This window comes from Pelobates fuscus, chromosome 4, assembly GCF_036172605.1.
Source record: "Pelobates fuscus isolate aPelFus1 chromosome 4, aPelFus1.pri, whole genome shotgun sequence".
Classification (NCBI taxonomy): Eukaryota; Metazoa; Chordata; class Amphibia; order Anura; family Pelobatidae; genus Pelobates; species Pelobates fuscus.
Genome location: NC_086320.1, coordinates 7,545,242 through 7,566,633, shown reverse-complemented (window position 1 = coordinate 7,566,633; position 21,392 = coordinate 7,545,242). Strand labels below are relative to the sequence as shown.

Below are 21,392 nucleotides of genomic sequence, written 5' to 3'. Positions count from 1 at the left end.
AACTGTTTTGGGCAGGAAATTGTGCTTGCGGTCGGTCATAAAGGACTTCCAGCTAACTTTTGATCCACTGGAGGGATTTGGCTGATTTTTGGAAGGGTTTATGTTTGATGTATGCTGAGTCTGAATATGCAACTTTTATTGAAATTGGATGTATGGTTTTAAAGTTACAGTGTGTGTGTAAAAACTGTATTTTTATTGTATGTAATAATTGGTTTAACTGTTTATCTGAGGGGAGGGAACCTGTGGGCTGTACTATGCTGTTATTGGTTAATTTCATCCTCCCCCTGGGAGTGTCCTGTGTGTACCTTATCCTAATAAAAAGCAGGCTGGGTGTTCCAGTCCTCAGACCTCTTCTGACCCTCAATACGTAGCCGTGTCTCGTTATTGGAGGGAACTGCTATATCACACTGGGGATTGCTATGCGCTGCATATTCCCCTGAGCTCTTAATCACTTAGCTCTTGTAAGAGCTTGTTCCGGATACGCTCTCCTGGAGGAGAGGTCTTCCCCACACGGTCCTGGAGGACAGAAGCCGATCCAGGGTGGAAGGAAGACGGCGCGGCTCCAGTTAAGCTACGGCGGTTGTGGAGCCTGCGGTGGTTGTGGTGTCGTCTGCAGTGCTTGGAGTCCTCTGAGAGCGCTAGGAGCATCCATCAACGGAGGGTACTCGGTCGGGGTACACGGAGCTCCGTTACAGGGGGCCTCTCAGGGGGATCGTACTGCATTGGGGGGCCTCTCAGGGGGATCGTACTGCATTGGGGGGCCTCTCAGGGGGATCGTACTGCATTGGGGGGCCTCTCAGGGGGATCGTACTGCATTGGGTAGAGTCTCCGGGGAATCGTACTGCATTGGGGGGTTGTCTCTCAGGGGGTCATACTGTTTTAGGGGGTTCTCACAGCTCTCCTGAACGTGTCAGGACAGGTTGGTTGCTCATTTTAAAGATTGTCGGGGGTAAAGGGAGAAGGAACATTTCTTAATTTCTGCAAACACGTTTACCAGTTTGTAAAATTGTCTCAATGCTCAAACTATCTTTTACTTTTAGGGATATTGTTCCTCTTTAAATCGTTAGGGTAACTGTAATATGACTAGACAATAAATACTGCCATCTCATAAGTTTAGTGGCAGTGGCTGCTGTAACCTTTTGCTGACAGCAGGATGAGTGCACCCGGTGTCTCTCTCTGTTGTCTATGAACTCTTTGTGTGCTTGTCTCCGGTTCCTGCTAGCATCCAGTTATTAACAGCTGCACAACCAGTCTGACTGCCTCTGGGAGCTTTATGGAGCCTGTCTTACTCCCAGAGTTTTCCTTCCTTTCTGTACGTTCTGCGTCAACAATAATCACAAGTATCCCTTCCCTAACCACAGAGCCCCGTGACAACAACACACAGTTTAACGCCATGGGCGTGTGTTGTTTTATGATATTCTCATAGTGGGTTATAGTGTATGCATTGGATATCATTTTATGTTATGTGTATAAAGTGTTAACGTTACCAGCAGTTACCCAGGAGGCAGCGGGATTGTTAGGCTAGATACAATAGATACAGATAAAGTCCAATTTTAACCTTTATGGGCCTCTTCGCACCAATACTACTTTAATGTATTTGGTTTGGGCCTCATTACTATCCTGTATTTGTTTGCATACTCAAATCTTCATAGTTTTTCCATAAAATAAACAAGTTTTTTACAGAATGTTGCACTATAAACCTGACTCTTTAGCCATGCCCCCTCACTCCAGAAGCAGTCTTCCTTATCAATGTATGTACACAGCTCCGCCACAGACAGTACTGAGTGCAACCTGCATTAGATGGAGAGGACTCCCAGGGAGGTATACGGTAAGGATATCACTCCCTGTTTATAGGAATTAGAAGCAGCTCAGACTGTGTACATACATTGATAAGGAAGTCTTTCTGACACCAGGGGGCGTGGCGAAGGAGGCGGGCTTAAACTATACAGGATATTAAATATAGATTATTCATGAAGCAAAAATCTTTAAAATTCATTAAATATGTATTGGTGCATGGAGTGTCCATTTAGAGGGTGACCATCACTTCCCATGATGTTTAAAGTGTACACATGACACGTGTGTCAATTCAATCCTCTCTCTACATAATGCAACAAATGTATCTATTAAAAATGGCATAATAACCCTCCCCTTCCTGCCAATCAGGTCTTCAGCAAATGACCTCGGGCTTCTCACACACAACTTTCAGTAGAATAAATCCTCTCTACGATAGAGGATTGCCTGGTGGGTTGGGATCGGTAAAGTGGCAGTGTCATGCCAAACTTACCTTTCTTCCATTGTTTTCTCTTCCTCTCAGAATATATTCTTCTTTTCTTTATTTCCGATCTAGTTTTCTCGTAGGGACTCCTTTGTCTTCTGTACTTGTCCTGTGTTTGACTTTCTTTGACACAAGGAGGAGCTGAAGTCGGCTCCATTTCCTGCGCGGAGGATGAGAATTGTGGGAAAACGTTCTCCGACGCAGGAAATGGAGCTGACAATAGGAGAAAGGTAAGTTAGGCAGTGCCGCATTACGGTGAAGTGGGCATGACCGCTCCTCCTAATATAAACTAATCAAATGTGTTTAAGAGGTTTGAAAAGTAAACTTAAATGTAGAAATCCACACCCCACTATATTAAGCTCTGTAACTGGGTGCCTCCATCTTGTCTCCCTACCAATCAGTGTTATAAGCTCCACCCATTGCGCCTGAGCATCAGAAAAGGGAAAGGAGGAGAAGCTGCTTTATCAGAGCGTTTCCATTGGAAGGCTATTCAGCCAATCCAGTGCTTCTCATAAAGTCTGTAAGCTGAGCGTATGATGGGGGAATTGCGCAGTTTACACATGAGCTGCGCAAACACAGCACAGACAGTCTCCGCTAGCAGGTGTACTTCCAGTGCCTCTTTTTATCGCAGTCACATAAGCCGTAGATTCGTAATTTGCCTCTTACACAAATTTTCCAGTCCTGGCATAAGGGACGGCTGGTTGTAGAACTTAAAGAAGAAAAAAAACCTGATCCTTAAACTCATTAATACAGGTGCCTATTCCTGAAGGGCTGGTCACAGATATATGGGGTTTGGATTGTAGTGTGTCCCCTTAAACAGACACCAGTCACCCCTTTCCTCCCAATTGTTTGTTTCCTGGTCTGTTCTCCAAAACCCTGGGTAGAGGGCATTGTGTACCTGTTCCATTCTTATAAATATTTGTTGGTAATTATATACCTCAGGCTGCCAGTGACTGCCTTGCGAGGCAGTGCAGTTTGAGCGAAGAATTTCACTAATGTACTTGTGTAAAGACATGTATTGGGCCACAGCCACGAATATATAACAACTTGTCTTAAGGCCAAAATCAGATTGTGGACCCAGCCCTTCCTGGCTGTGTGAATGAGGGTCACATGGCCTTAGTGTACAGAAATCTGATTCACTATTGGAATGTGTGCTGTGGAATCTCGTCTATATACCCTGCAGCTTCGCTATATACACTGCTGGTGGGTGGAGGTATATCACATTGTACAGCGCTACGGAATCTGATGGCGCTATATAAATAATAAAATAATAAATTATTAATATGCACTGCTTTTTAAGGATTGAGTTTGTATTTTTGCAGGAATAACCTGAAAGGAGACAAAGCCACAAAATATTCACATTGAGATCACAATTCTAATAGCAGAAAGCATTGCAATAATATAGATATATCAATATAGATATTGCATTTCAGAAAATGTACTGGTTTGTTTTTTTCTAACTCGGTATATGTAGATCTTCAGTTGTCTGATAAAAGCTGCTCAGAACTCTGCATTGCTGGAAACCAGCGGTGGCCAAATGCTGGGTCCCTCCACACTCCCCCCTCATTAAAGGGACATTTTACACCTCCTAAATCACTTCAATTTCCTGAAATAACTTGGGGGTTAACTGCAAGCCCCTCCTTCTCTCCGTACATAAAGCAGACAATTTAAAGATTTCCTGATTCACTCTGATCATTCAAGCAGAAGCGAGAGCATCAGCCTAATGCTTTCTCTTGGGCGATTTCTGTCTTTGGCGAAATTGCCATGCATGCATCATTTTCATCTGGAGAGGATGGGATACTATTGTCATTGATGGTCTTCCATGTGTGAAGCATAACAGTGGTGAGAGTCATGTAAATGGTTAAAGGGACATTCTAGGCCCCCATACCACTTCATCTCAGTGAAATGGTCTGGGTGCAGTGTCTCGGTCTCCTTAGCCCTGCAATGATGCAGGGTTAAGACTGCCTCTAATGGTCACCTACCAGACAGCCTCTAGAGGCACCTCCATGAAACGACACTGGATGTTCTCATGCTTTGAGGATGTCCAGCATCTTCTAAATCCCCAATGGGAAAGCATTGATTCAGTGCTCAAAAGGACACCATAGTCACCAAAACAACTCTAGCTTAATGAAGCAGTTTTAGTGTATAGATCATGGGTAGTCAACTTGTTCCCTACTGCCCACTAGTGGGCGGTTTGGGATTTCAGGTGGGTGGTGGTGGGTTCTGCAGAAAATGGGGCTTCTGTCCTCACTGCTCTGCTTCCTGTCGCGCACTGTTTAGTATGCCGGGAGCCGGAATTATGTCATATTCCTGCTCCTTTCATCACTGCAGGCACGTGAGGGAGCAGAGATGACTGCTCTCACCGCCAGGCTCCATTCTGCCCAGCCGGCAGTTGCCTCTACTCTTCCACAACCGGATTGCCCGCCTGCATTCTCCCTCTCCACTTCGGGGCGACATATCCCTGGCGCCAGGACACTGTGTGGGCGGCGCTGTTTCTATCCCTGGGTGCCAGTGGGCGGGTGCGGTTTCTATCCCTGGGTGCCTGTGGGCGGGTGCAGTTTCTATCCCTGGGTGCCTGTGGGCGGGTGCAGTTTCTATCCCTGGGTGCCTGTGGGCGGGTGCAGTTTCTATCCCTGGGTGCCTGTGGGCGGGTGCGGTTTCTATCCCTGGGTGCCTGTGGGCGGGTGCGGTTTCTATCCCTGGGTGCCTGTGGGCGGGTGCGGTTTCTATCCCTGGGTGCCTGTGGGCGGGTGCGGTTTCTATCCCTGGGTGCCTGTGGGCGGGTGCGGTTTCTATCCCTGGGTGCCTGTGGGCGGGTGCGGTTTCTATCCCTGGGTGCCTGTGGGCGGGTGCGGTTTCTATCCCTGGGTGCCTGTGGGCGGGTGCGGTTTCTATCCCTGGGTGCCTGTGGGCGGGTGCGGTTTCTATCCCTGGGTGCCTGTGGGCGGGTGCGGTTTCTATCCCTGGGTGCCTGTGGGCGGGTGCGGTTTCTATCCCTGGGTGCCTGTGGGCGGGTGCGGTTTCTATCCCTGGGTGCCTGTGGGCGGGTGCGGTTTCTATCCCTGGGTGCCTGTGGGCGGGTGCGGTTTCTATCCCTGGGTGCCTGTGGGCGGGTGCGGTTTCTATCCCTGGGTGCGTGTTGGCGGAGCGGTTTCTATCCCTGGGTGCGCATACTGTCGGTGCGGTTTCTATCCCTGGGTGCCTGTGGGCGGTGCGGTTTCTATCCCTGGGTGCCTGTGGGCGGGTGCGGTTTCTATCCCTGGGTGCCTGTGGGCGGGTGCGGTTTCTATCCCTGGGTGCCTGTGGGCGGGTGCGGTTTCTATCCCTGGGTGCCTGTGGGCGGGTGCGGTTTCTATCCCTGGGTGCCTGTGGGCGGGTGCGGTTTCTATCCCTGGGTGCCTGTGGGCGGGTGCGGTTTCTATCCCTGGGTGCCTGTGGGCGGGTGCGGTTTCTATCCCTGGGTGCCTGTGGGCGGGTGCGGTTTCTATCCCTGGGTGCCTGTGGGCGGGTGCGGTTTCTATCCCTGGGTGCCTGTGGGCGGGTGCGGTTTCTATCCCTGGGTGCCTGTGGGCGGGTGCGGTTTCTATCCCTGGGTGCCTGTGGGCGGGTGCGGTTTCTATCCCTGGGTGCCTGTGGGCGGGTGCGGTTTCTATCCCTGGGTGCCTGTGGGCGGGTGCGGTTTCTATCCCTGGGTGCCTGTGGGCGGGTGCGGTTTCTATCCCTGGGTGCCTGTGGGCGGGTGCGGTTTCTATCCCTGGGTGCCTGTGGGCGGGTGCGGTTTCTATCCCTGGGTGCCTGTGGGCGGGTGCGGTTTCTATCCCTGGGTGCCTGTGGGCGGGTGCGGTTTCTATCCCTGGGTGCCTGTGGGCGGGTGCGGTTTCTATCCCTGGGTGCCTGTGGGCGGGTGCGGTTTCTATCCCTGGGTGCCTGTGGGCGGGTGCGGTTTCTATCCCTGGGTGCCTGTGGGCGGGTGCGGTTTCTATCCCTGGGTGCCTGTGGGCGGGTGCGGTTTCTATCCCTGGGTGCCTGTGGGCGGGTGCGGTTTCTATCCCTGGGTGCCTGTGGGCGGGTGCGGTTTCTATCCCTGGGTGCCTGTGGGCGGTGCGGTTTCTATCCCTGGGTGCCTGTGGGCGGGTGCGGTTTCTATCCCTGGGTGCCTGTGGGCGGGTGCGGTTTCTATCCCTGGGTGCCTGTGGGCGGGTGCGGTTTCTATCCCTGGGTGCCTGTGGGCGGGTGCGGTTTCTATCCCTGGGTGCCTGTGGGCGGGTGCGGTTTCTATCCCTGGGTGCCTGTGGGCGGGTGCGGTTTCTATCCCTGGGTGCCTGTGGGCGGGTGCGGTTTCTATCCCTGGGTGCCTGTGGGCGGGTGCGGTTTCTATCCCTGGGTGCCTGTGGGCGGGTGCGGTTTCTATCCCTGGGTGCCTGTGGGCGGGTGCGGTTTCTATCTCTGGGTGCCTGTGGGCGGGTGCGGTTTCTATCCCTGGGTGCCTGTGGGCGGGTGCGGTTTCTATCCCTGGGTGCCTGTGGGCGGGTGCGGTTTCTATCCCTGGGTGCCTGTGGGCGGGTGCGGTTTCTATCCCTGGGTGCCTGTGGGCGGGTGCGGTTTCTATCCCTGGGTGCCTGTGGGCGGGTGCGGTTTCTATCCCTGGGTGCCTGTGGGCGGGTGCGGTTTCTATCCCTGGGTGCCTGTGGGCGGGTGCGGTTTCTATCCCTGGGTGCCTGTGGGCGGGTGCGGTTTCTATCCCTGGGTGCCTGTGGGCGGGTGCGGTTTCTATCCCTGGGTGCCTGTGGGCGGGTGCGGTTTCTATCCCTGGGTGCCTGTGGGCGGGTGCGGTTTCTATCCCTGGGTGCCTGTGGGCGGGTGCGGTTTCTATCCCTGGGTGCCTGTGGGCGGGTGCGGTTTCTATCCCTGGGTGCCTGTGGGCGGGTGCGGTTTCTATCCCTGGGTGCCTGTGGGCGGGTGCGGTTTCTATCCCTGGGTGCCTGTGGGCGGGTGCGGTTTCTATCCCTGGGTGCCTGTGGGCGGGTGCGGTTTCTATCCCTGGGTGCCTGTGGGCGGGTGCGGTTTCTATCCCTGGGTGCCTGTGGGCGGGTGCGGTTTCTATCCCTGGGTGCCTGTGGGCGGGTGCGGTTTCTATCCCTGGGTGCCTGTGGGCGGGTGCGGTTTCTATCCCTGGGTGCCTGTGGGCGGGTGCGGTTTCTATCCCTGGGTGCCTGTGGGCGGGTGCGGTTTCTATCCCTGGGTGCCTGTGGGCGGGTGCGGTTTCTATCCCTGGGTGCCTGTGGGCGGGTGCGGTTTCTATCCCTGGGTGCCTGTGGGCGGGTGCAGTTTCTATCCCTGGGTGCCTGTGGGCGGGTGCAGTTTCTATCCCTGGGTGCGTGTTGGCGGTGCGGTTTCTATCCCTGGGTGCCTGTGGGCGGTGCGGTTTCTATCCCTGGGTGCCTGTGGGCGGTGCGGTTTCTATCCCTGGGTGCCTGTGGGCGGGTGCGGTTTCTATCTCTGGGTGCCTGTGGGCGGGTGCGGTTTCTATCCCTGGGTGCCTGTGGGCGGGTGCGGTTTCTATCCCTGGGTGCCTGTGGGCGGGTGCGGTTTCTATCCCTGGGTGCCTGTGGGCGGGTGCGGTTTCTATCCCTGGGTGCCTGTGGGCGGGTGCGGTTTCTATCCCTGGGTGCCTGTGGGCGGGTGCGGTTTCTATCCCTGGGTGCCTGTGGGCGGGTGCGGTTTCTATCCCTGGGTGCCTGTGGGCGGGTGCGGTTTCTATCCCTGGGTGCCTGTGGGCGGGTGCGGTTTCTATCCCTGGGTGCCTGTGGGCGGGTGCGGTTTCTATCCCTGGGTGCCTGTGGGCGGGTGCGGTTTCTATCCCTGGGTGCCTGTGGGCGGGTGCGGTTTCTATCCCTGGGTGCCTGTGGGCGGGTGCGGTTTCTATCCCTGGGTGCCTGTGGGCGGGTGCGGTTTCTATCCCTGGGTGCCTGTGGGCGGGTGCGGTTTCTATCCCTGGGTGCCTGTGGGCGGGTGCGGTTTCTATCCCTGGGTGCCTGTGGGCGGGTGCGGTTTCTATCCCTGGGTGCCTGTGGGCGGGTGCGGTTTCTATCCCTGGGTGCCTGTGGGCGGGTGCGGTTTCTATCCCTGGGTGCCTGTGGGCGGGTGCGGTTTCTATCCCTGGGTGCCTGTGGGCGGGTGCGGTTTCTATCCCTGGGTGCCTGTGGGCGGGTGCGGTTTCTATCCCTGGGTGCCTGTGGGCGGGTGCGGTTTCTATCCCTGGGTGCCTGTGGGCGGGTGCGGTTTCTATCCCTGGGTGCCTGTGGGCGGGTGCGGTTTCTATCCCTGGGTGCCTGTGGGCGGGTGCGGTTTCTATCCCTGGGTGCCTGTGGGCGGGTGCGGTTTCTATCCCTGGGTGCCTGTGGGCGGGTGCGGTTTCTATCCCTGGGTGCCTGTGGGCGGGTGCGGTTTCTATCCCTGGGTGCCTGTGGGCGGGTGCGGTTTCTATCCCTGGGTGCCTGTGGGCGGGTGCGGTTTCTATCCCTGGGTGCCTGTGGGCGGGTGCGGTTTCTATCCCTGGGTGCCTGTGGGCGGGTGCGGTTTCTATCCCTGGGTGCCTGTGGGCGGGTGCGGTTTCTATCCCTGGGTGCCTGTGGGCGGGTGCGGTTTCTATCCCTGGGTGCCTGTGGGCGGGTGCGGTTTCTATCCCTGGGTGCCTGTGGGCGGGTGCGGTTTCTATCCCTGGGTGCCTGTGGGCGGGTGCGGTTTCTATCCCTGGGTGCCTGTGGGCGGGTGCGGTTTCTATCCCTGGGTGCCTGTGGGCGGGTGCGGTTTCTATCCCTGGGTGCCTGTGGGCGGGTGCGGTTTCTATCCCTGGGTGCCTGTGGGCGGGTGCGGTTTCTATCCCTGGGTGCCTGTGGGCGGGTGCGGTTTCTATCCCTGGGTGCCTGTGGGCGGGTGCAGTTTCTATCCCTGGGTGCGTGTTGGCGGTGCGGTTTCTATCCCTGGGTGCCTGTGGGCGGTGCGGTTTCTATCCCTGGGTGCCTGTGGGCGGTGCGGTTTCTATCCCTGGGTGCCTGAGGGCGGTGCGGTTTCTATCCCTGGGTGCCTGTAGGCGGGTGCGGTTTCTATCCCTGGGTGCCTGTGGGCGGTGCGGTTTCTATCCCTGTGGGCGGGTGCGGTTTCTATCCCTGTGGGCGGGTGCGGTTTCTATCCCTGTGGGCGGGTGCGGTTTCTATCCCTGTGGGCGGGTGCGGTTTCTATCCCTGTGGGCGGGTGCAGTTTCTATCCCTGGGTGCCTGTGGGCGGGTGCGGTTTCTATCCCTGGGTGCGTGTTGGCGGTGCGGTTTCTATCCCTGGGTGCCTGTGGGCGGTGCGGTTTCTATCCCTGGGTGCCTGAGGGCGGTGCGGTTTCTATCCCTGGGTGCCTGTAGGCGGTGCGGTTTCTATCCCTGTGGGCGGGTGCGGTTTCTATCCCTGTGGGCGGGTGCGGTTTCTATCCCTGTGGGCGGGTGCGGTTTCTATCCCTGGGTGCCTGTGGGCGGGTGCAGTTTCTATCCCTGGGTGCCTGTGGGCGGGTGCAGTTTCTATCCCTGGGTGCGTGTTGGCGGTGCGGTTTCTATCCCTGGGTGCCTGTGGGCGGTGCGGTTTCTATCCCTGGGTGCCTGAGGGCGGTGCGGTTTCTATCCCTGGGTGCCTGTGGGCGGGTGCGGTTTCTATCCCTGGGTGCCTGTGGGCGGGTGCGGTTTCTATCCCTGGGTGCCTGTGGGCGGGTGCGGTTTCTATCCCTGGGTGCCTGTGGGCGGGTGCGGTTTCTATCCCTGGGTGCCTGTGGGCGGTGCGGTTTCTATCCCTGTGGGCGGGTGCGGTTTCTATCCCTGGGTGCCTGTGGGCGGGTGCGGTTTCTATCCCTGGGTGCCTGTGGGCGGGTGCGTTTTCTCTCCCTGGGTGCCTGTGGGCGGTGCGGTTTCTCTCCCTGGGTGCCTGTGGGCGGTGCGGTTTCTATCCCTGGGTGCCTGTGGGCGGTGCGGTTTCTATCCCTGGGTGCCTGTGGGCGGTGCGGTTTCTATCCCTGGGTGCCTGTGGGCGGTGTGGTTTCTATTCCTGGGTGCGTTCTGGCGGTGTGGTTTCTATCCCTGGGTGCGTTCTGGCGGTGTGGTTTCTATCCCTGGGTGCGTTCTGGCGGTGCAGTTTCTATCCCTGGGTGCCTGTGGGCGGTGCGGTTTCTATCCCTGGGTGCGTTCTGGCGGTGCAGTTTCTATCCCTGCCATGGCTGAGTACTTTCTGAATATTTTACATGTTATCTAGAAATAGTAATGTCTTAAAGTGAAATGGCTCCCCCATACTCTGTGTTGCTATAATAGGTTCCTGCCAGTGTGGGGGAGATGCCATACATGTCCCTGTGTGAAGGGGCCACTCATTGGCAATTCCTTCCTGAGCTTCACTACTGGGAAGTCAAGGTTTCCTGTTTTAATAACACCTGGTCCCCTCGTCGTATTTACTCTGGCCGATGTCAGACATTGCAGTATTAATATTGTGCCAATATCTAGCCATTGTACCCACATTACTGAGCCGGGTGTCAGACCTGTTTTATTTTAAGAGTCCACGGCAAAAAATTCTTCTTCTGCAGCACCATGAGCAGTGATGCAGCACAATACGCTTAGGCTGTTGGAAAGAACAGACAGGAAGTATGGTGACAGGAAGCCCGTTAGGAGAAAACCGTGACATTCCTTGTCTGCGCAATGGAAGTAAATAGACAAACTGCTTGCCAGTGAATTAAGGGGGTCCTCACCACCCAGCTTGCCATGATCCAATTGCTTCATTGTGCTGTACTTGTTCAGTGCTTGTTCCTATTCCTGGAATGTGTACTGTGCCCTTTAACGTGACTCATTATTGGGGTGTATACTGTACCCCTTAACGTGACTCATTATTAGGGTGTATACTGTGCCCCTTAACGTGACTCTCATTATTAGGATGTATACTGTGCCCCTTAACGTGACTCTCATTATTAGGGTGTACACTGTGCCCCTTAACTTGACTCTCATTATTAGGGTGTATACTGTGCCCCTTAATGTGACTCATTATTAGGGTGTATACTGTGCCCCTTAACGTGACTCTCATTATTAGGGTGTATACTGTGCCCCTTAACGTGACTCTCATTATTAGGGTGTACACTGTGCCCCTTGATGTGACTCATTATTAGGGTGTATACTGTGCCCCTTAACGTGACTCTCATTATTAGGGTGTATACTGTGCCCATTAACGTGACTCTCATTATTAGGGTGTATACTGTGCCCCTTAACGTGACTCTCATTATTAGGGTGTATACTGTGCCCCTTAACGTGACTCTCATTATTAGGGTGTATACTGTGCCCCTTAACGTGACTCTCATTATTAGGGTGTATACTGTGCCCCTTAACGTGACTCTCATTATTAGGGTGTACACTGTGCCCCTTGATGTGACTCATTATTAGGGTGTATACTGTGCCCCTTAACGTGATTCTCATTATTAGGGTGTATACTGTGCCCATTAACGTGACTCTCATTATTAGGGTGTATACTGTGCCCCTTAACGTGACTCATTATTAGGGTGTATACTGTGCCCCTTAACGTGACATATTATTAGGGTGTACACTGTGCCCCTTAACGTGACTCTCATTATTAGGGTGTATACTGTGCCCCTTAACGTGACTCTCATTATTAGGGTGTATACTGTGCCCCTTAACGTGACTCTCATTATTAGGGTGTATACTGTGCCCCTTAACGTGACTCTCATTATTAGGGTGTATACTGTGCCCCTTAACGTGACTCTCATTATTAGGGTGTATACTGTGCCCCTTAACGTGACTCTCATTATTAGGGTGTATACTGTGCCCCTTAACGTGACTCTCATTATTAGGGTGTATACTGTGCCCCTTAACGTGACTCATTATTAGGGTGTATACTGTGCCCCTTAACGTGACTCTCATTATTAGGGTGTATACTGTGCCCCTTAACGTGACTCTCATTATTAGGGTGTATACTGTGCCCATTAACGTGACTCTCATTATTAGGGTGTATACTGTGCCCCTTAACGTGACTCATTATTAGGGTGTATACTGTGCCCCTTAACGTGACATATTATTAGGGTGTACACTGTGCCCCTTAACGTGACTCTCATTATTAGGGTGTATACTGTGCCCCTTAACGTGACTCTCATTATTAGGGTGTATACTGTGCCCCTTAACGTGACTCTCATTATTAGGGTGTATACTGTGCCCCTTAACGTGACTCTCATTATTAGGGTGTATACTGTGCCCCTTAACGTGACTCTCATTATTAGGGTGTATACTGTGCCCCTTAACGTGACTCTCATTATTAGGGTGTATACTGTGCCCCTTAACGTGACTCATTATTAGGGTGTATACTGTGCCCCTTAACGTGACTCTCATTATTAGGGTGTATACTGTGCCCCTTAACGTGACTCTCATTATTAGGATGTATACTGTGCCCCTTAACGTGACTCTCATTATTAGGGTGTATACTGTGCCCCTTAACGTGACTCATTATTAGGATGTATACTGTGCCCCTTAACGTGACTCATTATTAAGGTGTATACCGTACCCCTTAACGTGACTCATTATTAGGATGTATACTGTGCCCCTTAACGTGACTCTCATTATTAGGATGTATACTGTGCCCCTTAACGTGACTCTCATTATTAGGGTGTATACTGTGCCACTTAACGTGACTCTCATTATTAGGATGTATACTGTGCCCCTTAACGTGACTCTCATTATTAGGGTGTATACTGTGCCCCTTAACGTGACTCTCATTATTAGGGTGTATACTGTGCCACTTAACGTGACTCATTATTAAGGTGTATACAGTACCCCTTAACTTGACTCATTATTAAGGGGTACACCGTAATACACAGGTAGACAGCCACTAGAGGTGGAGTTAACCCTGCAAGGTAATTATTGCAGTTGATAAAAAAAACTGCAATAATTACAGTTGCAGGGTTAAGAGTAGTGGGAGTTGGCACCCAGACCACTCCAATGGGCAGAAGTGGTCTGGGTGCCTGGAGTGTCCCTTTAATGATTTATTTTGTTTTTTGTTTTTGAGAATTTAGATGCTACTTTTGCCTGACCAACTGCTGCTCAAACTAACTTGCAGGTTCACACAGAGCAATCACAGCAGAAGGGTCTGGCCCAACATGGCCGCATAGCCAGATAAAAAATAAAATAAAAAATACTCAAAAGAATCTGTAACATCATTCAACTTTTTACTTTATTTTTAAAATTATTGCTTCATTAAATGTAATAGTATAAAAAAATAAAATAAAAGTGAAAACAACATGTATTCTTGGAATGACTCCTTCCCCACAGCCAATCACTGTCCTCTCAATACCTGTATAGTATTCCAAAGCTGTGCTGAGGGGAAAGGAAACCAATAATAAGGGCACAGTGATTGGCTGGAAAGCGAGTGATGTCAGCAGCTCACACTGATCTCATTTGCCAAGCCAAGTACGTACTCAAAGCACGTCCTAAAAGGAAGTTGCTTTATTAAAAAAGAGGCCGTGACTAAGGGAGGTGGGGTTATGGCACAGCAATATTGAAACAATTACCTCAGTGGAGATTGGTAGAAACCTAGCCACAAAACGGATGCAAATAAGCTTAATTCATCAGTCTTATTAATATTAACTCCTCAGAACGGAATGCATGGCTTGAACATAGAATATAAACAGTCAGACAATATGCATGAAACCCAAACAAAACACTTATTAAACTTGTAAAGAGGGGAACCCTGTAAACCCTGTGTTAATGCTCTCATTATCTATAGCCAAGCTATTCATTATCGCCATTTATGTAGCGCCAACAGATTCTGTAGAGCTTTACAATATTATGAGAGGGGGGATTTAACTAAAAATAGGAAAATTCTAAGAAAACTTACAGGAACGATAGGTTGAAGAGGACTATAGGAGGTGGGGTGTAAAACACAATAGACCGGAGATATTCGCTATGCTAGGCGTGTATTAATAAAACACATAATTCAGATTATTACGGTATAAACATGAACTCGGCATGATGTATCCGTGTCCTTTACTGATAAGACCTGCAGCGGCCCCTGAGCCGGACCATAGAGCTTCATTTAAAAGTCGCTTTCTTCCCACAGACTGTACGCTCTTGTTTCCCTGTTTTTCTCTATTGGCGTGAGATACATTGGCCCTTTATACATTTCTTGCTCATATTTGCGGTGGTTTTTGTACTGTACGATGACCGTAGACAGATTGTAAGGATGGAGTGTGTGTTTGAGGAGGGGGTTACACAGAGCGGCAGGTGCCCCCCTGGCTGTATTCAATTTGGGCTTATCCCTGGCTTTGCAATCCGCTGACCTGACACAGCTGTTCCCACTGTGTGTGGGTCGTCCATTGTCTGTCTGGTAGGGGCTTAGTCCTTAGTCTTCCCTTCGATTTTATTTATTCTATGTTATGGTCTCTCCCATTCCAGCAAAACATTAATGTTTAAAAGGCCATTTCATGCGAACGTTAATACCTCGTGCTACTCATTTTAATAATTTATATCCAAACTATGAGCTGTCGCTTGCCATCTGTTAGTTTGCAACTTTCCCACCTGGTCATTGCTGCGATCCCTATCTGGGATAACATGTATAGGTAGTCTGCGTCTTTTTATCTTGTATTTTCTTTCATTATCACTTTGCCAGTGATGCACCCTGCATCTCTCTATTGTTCCTTCATTTTATCACAAAGTGTAATCAACCATTCTCCCTCGTTCTGGCTTTCATTATGGGACCTAGTCACCTTTAATGTACAGTGTTAACAGGGAGGAGACAATTCAGCTAATCTGTGCTGTGTGCAACATTCTAACACTTACTAAAATGGTTTAATAATAAGCGGAGTGCAACAGATCCCTGATCATGTTTCTGCGCCAATAGTTTTGGGAAAGACTTCTTGTGTCGATCTGTGATCTTTAGAAACTTGATGCAAAACCCTTATTTTCGGTAACGTTTCATGGATGTAAACACTCTGATCTCTGCAAAACCTTGCAATTCTTGTCCTTTCCTTGCATAGAGCGTAAACTGGGCCAATAAAAAACGTCCATATTGTAGGCCTTGGCTATGACCTGTGTGCCAAATATGCTGGAATAATCTAAGGTGCGTGAGAAGGCTGTGGTCATCCTGCTATAAACCTGCCTGAAATAAACCATTTATTATAAATTCTTTGTTCAGCTGATTAATGTCCGAATGTGTCCTAAAGGCTATGATTGCAGGTCTCTCGTGTAGGAATGCTCCGAGTGGATTAAGCAGCATTTTATTTCACCAAAAACCTTTTTTCCCCTTTTCCCCCAATCTTGTTTGCTGATGTAGCGAACCCTTCGCCCTATGTCAGTGGTGTTACCCGCCTGGGTGGGAAGCATTTTGTTCACACAGAACTTTAGAGGATAAGTGTGTTTAGTTTTATATGCTTTACATTCCTCGGGGATCCTTTCGTTAAACGTGACAAGTGTCACTTTATTCACAATACACATTGTGCTACCTGGTCCAACAATCGGCAAATCTTCTCTGCAGTAGTTCTCTCTGGATTGTTCCCCCCCCCCCCCCACACCCTACAGAGAGACGTTTTTTTCCCAGGCTCCATAACTTTCTCTGTCTTCAACTTGGTGTAACTCGGCTCTGGTTCCATGTCCCTATTCCCTTTGTAGCTAAAGCCTGTCTTATTAGACCGTGGTTACCCTGGGACGCCCCCCACTCTCACAATGGGTCTCATGTGCAGCGGCCTCTTTTAATAGTAACAAAGGTTTGAATTTCAGACTTTTGTTAATGGCCAGCGGTGCCAAACACAGGGGGAGGGGTTCACTGCAAGGCTGACAGTTGTTTCATCTGGAGTTTAGTCTTTTGTTTGTTTTGATCTGTCAGTGAATGGGTTAAGCCATCCAAATTAAGAACCAGGTGAACTAGTAAAAGTTTAATTGCTGCAAAGATAGTGGTGTCCGTGGTGTGTGTTTGTGCCTGCATGTCTGTCTGCGTGTCTACATTGTGCGTCTTATTCTTGGTTAGTGTCAGCTCTAGGGCCAGGAATCCACCATGTATTTTGTTCTAAAATGGAAATGCTGGGATTATAGGACAAGTCAGGAGGGGGCATTATGTCGTTACCTGATATGGAACAGTCAGGTGCCGGTATTTAGACATGCATGTTAAACAATCTCATTGTTTTCCACTTGGAGATGAAAATAGCTGGGTTCGGATTGGCTGCTTTTGTTTCAGCCAATCACAATACAGCAAATAATGGCCATTCACCAGAAAATATAGAGATGACAATATATTGATCCCCATCTATGTAAAATTAGCCAATTAATGGGAAAACAGGCAAGTTGTGTGTTTTTTATCCCCTCTACCTTGAGTCTTTTTGTATAAGATTAATCTATTGTATCTGTACAGCCTTCTCCTGTATGTGTCCCACCTGCTCACATGGGTGTGGATATTTTAAGATATGTAAGAGATGAAGCAGTAGCCCAAACTACCTGTCACGTTCTGACAATCTCCTGACGCACTGTGGGGATAATAATGGGGCCTCTGCCTAGAGCCCTGGATGGAAACAGGAGTATTCAAATTAAATCTGAATGCCAAACTGAGACAAAATGGACCTGGAAAAAAATGTCACTCAGCTGTAGTGACTTCAGCTGAGTGACAGAATTTTTCCAGATAAATGTTTATTTTTAATTTAAAAAAACAAAACAAAAACTTTTTATTGCAAAAAATTGTCTCTCTGTGCCCCTTATGGTCTCTTCCTCTGTCATCCTTCTTAGTGTGTGTGTTTGTGTTTGGCTACTTGTAATTTGTATTATGTTTCTACTTACGGTCTGTTTTGCGCTGGCTGTTTGTAGTGTGTGGAAGCGGAGTGTGCTGTTTTCCAACTCCTGCTTTCTGCCTGAAGGGGGGGTGGCACACACCACATCTACACATTAGACAGGTGGAGCACATGTTACATATGGCCAGCACACACCTCATTCACACACAGCCAACAAACACCATATCCACATGTTACAGACAATTACTGGTTGTCTGGTGGGAGAGGGGCAGGGGGGTTAGTCCATTGTGAGGGCTAGTCCTAGTGGTGGAGTGTGTGGTCTGCACCTTTGGTGGGTGTAGACCTCAGTAATTGCTCCCTTGCTATCCTGGCATTCAGTGAGTCAGAGCACAGCCGCAAATGAACAATTTCTGTGATCTACACCCGCTAGAGGTGCAGGCCACATGCTTCCTGCGTTGGCCTGGAAGCCCTAGGCAAAGCATGTACTATATAAGACTCAACACTCAGGTGCATTTTGTAGGAAAATTAAAGCCATGTTGGGGTTCAGAAGACCCCAACTTTCAGTGCTGTGGTTTGTCTCCAGAGCCATTCAGTGCCATTATTTCCTATAATACACTTCACTGTTATTAATAATCGTTTCTAGTGTGTTGATATATGGTTTGTGTACACACATTATACAAACCATGTGCAAATTATGGTTATTTTCCCAGGTAGACGAGTCCTGTTCTAGCACGGACGTTTCCTGCACCCCTCCCATGTCCCAGGTCTAATTTGCAGGCGTTCCCATGTGCTTTGAAGTAACACAGCATGAATGGCTTGTAGGAGTAATTAGGAGGCCAAGCCCCTAATGTGTGCGTGAAATGTTTTACTTGGGATTTGTATTCACAGCATCAGCTCTTGCTGCTGATGTTGGTAAACCCGATGTAGAAGATTCCATGTCACCTCCTTATTGTATTACGTCTGTCTCCCCTGTAACAGGGGACTTCGTCGTTGTTTTAGTGACTGCTATGTCCTGTATCTAGCATTCTGTGTAAGTCATGCCTTTCTACAGGGCTGGAATAACATCCAGATAAAAGGAAACAAACACAGGAATGAAGCAGGCTGCATAGATTGTCTTTGTAGAAGCAAAAAGAAAGCAGTCTGTCCAGGAGCAGGGAATGTCCTGGCCGAGAACGAGCGCTAAATAACTAGGTATTCAATGGGGCAGCATGCTGACAGTCAGACCAGGGCTCTTCCAAACTATGTATCTCCTGGGAGAGCGTCTGAAGCTGCAATCACAGGACTGAAATAAAGTCATTTCAAAAGGTGTTCAGTAGGGATTTGGGCGCCTTTATAGAAAGGAGTAGCTCCAGCTCCCCCTTCCTGATATTATTTTTAAACCTTTGCCCCTCTAATTTATGTATACACCTAGTCACATAGTGGCAAACCGCAAGGGAAACCATTAATGAGCACTCCTCCAGCTGGCGGCCATTCGTGCAGACAAAAGCCAGCCAGGGGGAACGTTCGTAGATTGTTTCCCGACTCGTTCGTTTCCCAAACAAGGGCCTTCCCAGTGCCCCATTAGAATGTTTGCGTCAATTAGAACGTTTGCACTCGCAACATAAGTGTGAAACCGTAAGGGAAGTAATTCATGAATTCGTATCCCGAAAGGAGATGCTTGGTTTCCACACAGGGACCCCGTGAACTAAGGCAGTTCGCGACAGGGGCCGTTGTGAGGGTCCTTGAGGTTGATGTGGATGCTTCTGGGTTGCTGGCGAGTTTGGCGGGCTTTGCGGTTCCCGCTGGGACAAAGAGACCAGCTCTTTTCCCGCGGGCGTGCTCTCTGTCCCTGGGAGACAAAGGGACAGTCCCTTTTCCCAGTGCTCTTTCTCCCAGGTACAGAGGCTCATGGGATGAAGACCCGGATGTGGGAAACCATGTGTTTGGGTGGCGGGCTTTTGGAGATTAAGGGAAACTTCACGCGTTAGGTTCCCAGGGAGGGGACATTGTATGCTGTGTGTTACACCCCTTGCATGGGGTTATGTTTGAAAGCCGTGTGTGACCAATAAAGTGTGGTTGTACCTCCAGAACTGTGTGTTGTCCAGTTACTGGGGGAGAAATGGGTCTCTTTATATCCTAAATGGTTCCTGTTCAGCCGAAGGAAGAGAAATAGCGGAGGTAACTGGTCGGGTTACGAGGTGTTCCGCTACACTTATGTTTGATTTATTTGTTTTTCTTTCCTTATCCTTTAACCTCCATCTGATTTGTCCTACTCTATTTATTTCACTTTACGGTTTGCAATACCATCTGCTGTTGCATTTATTTGTTCATCAATTGATTCCCAAATACTCACCTTTTAAATCTCATTCTTCATCCTTTACACTATCTGACCTTGTCTCTCTCACGAAACAACATTGTTTCACCACTCTTTCCGTTCACCTTTTTTAAATTTTTATTTTTATTTTACATGTCCAGCCTTTTTTTCGTCTCTTGAACCTGAGGAAGCTGGGTTTGAGTGATAATGAGATCCAGAGGCTTCCACCGGAGGTAGCAAACTTCATGCAACTGGTGGAACTAGACATCTCTCGCAATGGTGAGTACCAGATTTATATAACAAAAGGAAGCATGAAGATTTGCATCAAAACTCAAATCAAAAAGTTCAATTGTTTTTACTTTTGAGTAGGGATCGACCGATATTGATTTTTTTTTTTAGAGCCGATACCGATAATCTGTGAACTAGTTGATAACTTACCGATATTCTGTATATTTACCATTTTGAAAAAGTAAACTATTTATTTCTAAAGGTTAATGCACAAAATATTCATGCCACATGTAGTGGATGCAATGTTTTTTAGACAGGGGAGCTGTGTGTGTTTGTGTAGTGGATGCAGTGTGTATTTGTGTAGTGTGTTTAGAATGAATGCAGTATTTGTGTAGTGTGTGTGTGTGTGTGTGTGTGTGTGTGTGTGTGTGTGTGTGTGTGTGTATAGTGAATGCAGAGTGTGTTTCTGTAGGTATGTAATTTCAAATTTAATTTTTTTTTTTTAGTTCCCCTTCCCCCTCCCTGCTTCTTACTTGGCCTGGGAGGTGGGATATGGCATTCCCTGGTGGTCCGGTGGCATGGACGAGTGGGGGCCCGCAGGTAGCTCTTACCTTCCCTTCAGCTCCCCTGTGTAAATTTTGCAGCCTGCGTGCTGCGCAGAGCGTTGCCATGGTAACCTGTGGAAACGCTCTGACGGCCGCGGGACTCGCAAGATTTACACAGGGGAGCTGAAGGGACCTGCTGGGAAGGTAAGAGCTTGCGGGCCCTCCAGGACCAACGGGCTTGTCATGGGCTCGGCGGTCCTGGTATGTATTGTTGGTATCTTGATTGGCCGATACCGATATTGCCGAAAATACAGAATATCGTCCGATAATCGGTCGATCCCTACTTTTGAGCAATGAAAGGAGAAAGTGATCAGGTCTGAATTTAAAAAAAAAAAAAAAAAAATCAGAGAGTGACTCAGACATTTTTATTCTGTCAGTATCTTGCTGTTTCTTCTTTGTCTTTTGGATACAATATAAATATGACTTTCGTGCATGCTTCACCTCTCAGCTCCTAGACCTTTTTTGCTTTTGCGCTAATAATCTCGGCGTCTGTGCCTCCTTCGTTCTACGCTCTCCCTCTCTCCCTCTCTGTATCACCTGTTCCGTGTTCTCCCTCTGTCTCCTGCATTTTGTGTACTTCTGTGTCCCTTGCATTTCACGTTTTCCTTAACTGTTCTGCGTTCCACGTTCTCCTTACCTGTCCCCTGCCTTCCACGTTCTCCTTACTTGTCCCCGGGCTTTCGCGCTCTCCCCCTTTGCTCTCCCCAAACCCAGTTAGTGTTCTTTACTAAAATGAGAATTCAATGTTCAAATTTCAAATTTGAGGTCTAAATAGCCAAACTGGACAAATTATATTTTACGAAATAAATCCCTGTGCTCAAACTCCTACAACTGGGTGGCAGCAATAACTAGTACAGTCCCAAATACATACAATAAAAACCATAATAAAAAGGTTACTTGTACACTATCCCAAATCCCTATGCACATGTAAATAACTGGATCTAATGGCCATTAAAGTGAAAGTTCACCTGCCATGTCAAGGTAAAATCTCTTCCGTTAAACCTGGAAAAATCCTGCTTCTTGTTCAGCTACTTAAAGGGCACTTGAGTCTCCAAAACAACTGTAACTTATTGAAGCTGTTTTGGTGTATAGATAATCCCCCTGCAGTCTCACTGCTCAATTCTCTGCCATTTGGGAATTACAGCACTTTGTTTATGCAGCCCTAGTCACCCATCCCTGCATGTGACTTGCACAGCCTTCCTAAAC

The 21,392-nt window shown here is 49.7% G+C and overlaps 1 protein-coding gene across 1 annotated transcript in view; it reads left to right on the top strand.

Annotated features, from left to right (window-relative positions):
- SCRIB (scribble planar cell polarity protein) overlaps positions 1 to 21,392 on the top strand; it is a 195,589-nt gene that overhangs the window by 24,536 nt on the left and 149,661 nt on the right. The window contains exon 2 of the mRNA XM_063450950.1: positions 19,515 to 19,632. Within this exon, the coding sequence (XP_063307020.1) occupies positions 19,515 to 19,632 (118 nt within the window). The remainder of the gene's footprint in view (positions 1 to 19,514; positions 19,633 to 21,392) is intronic.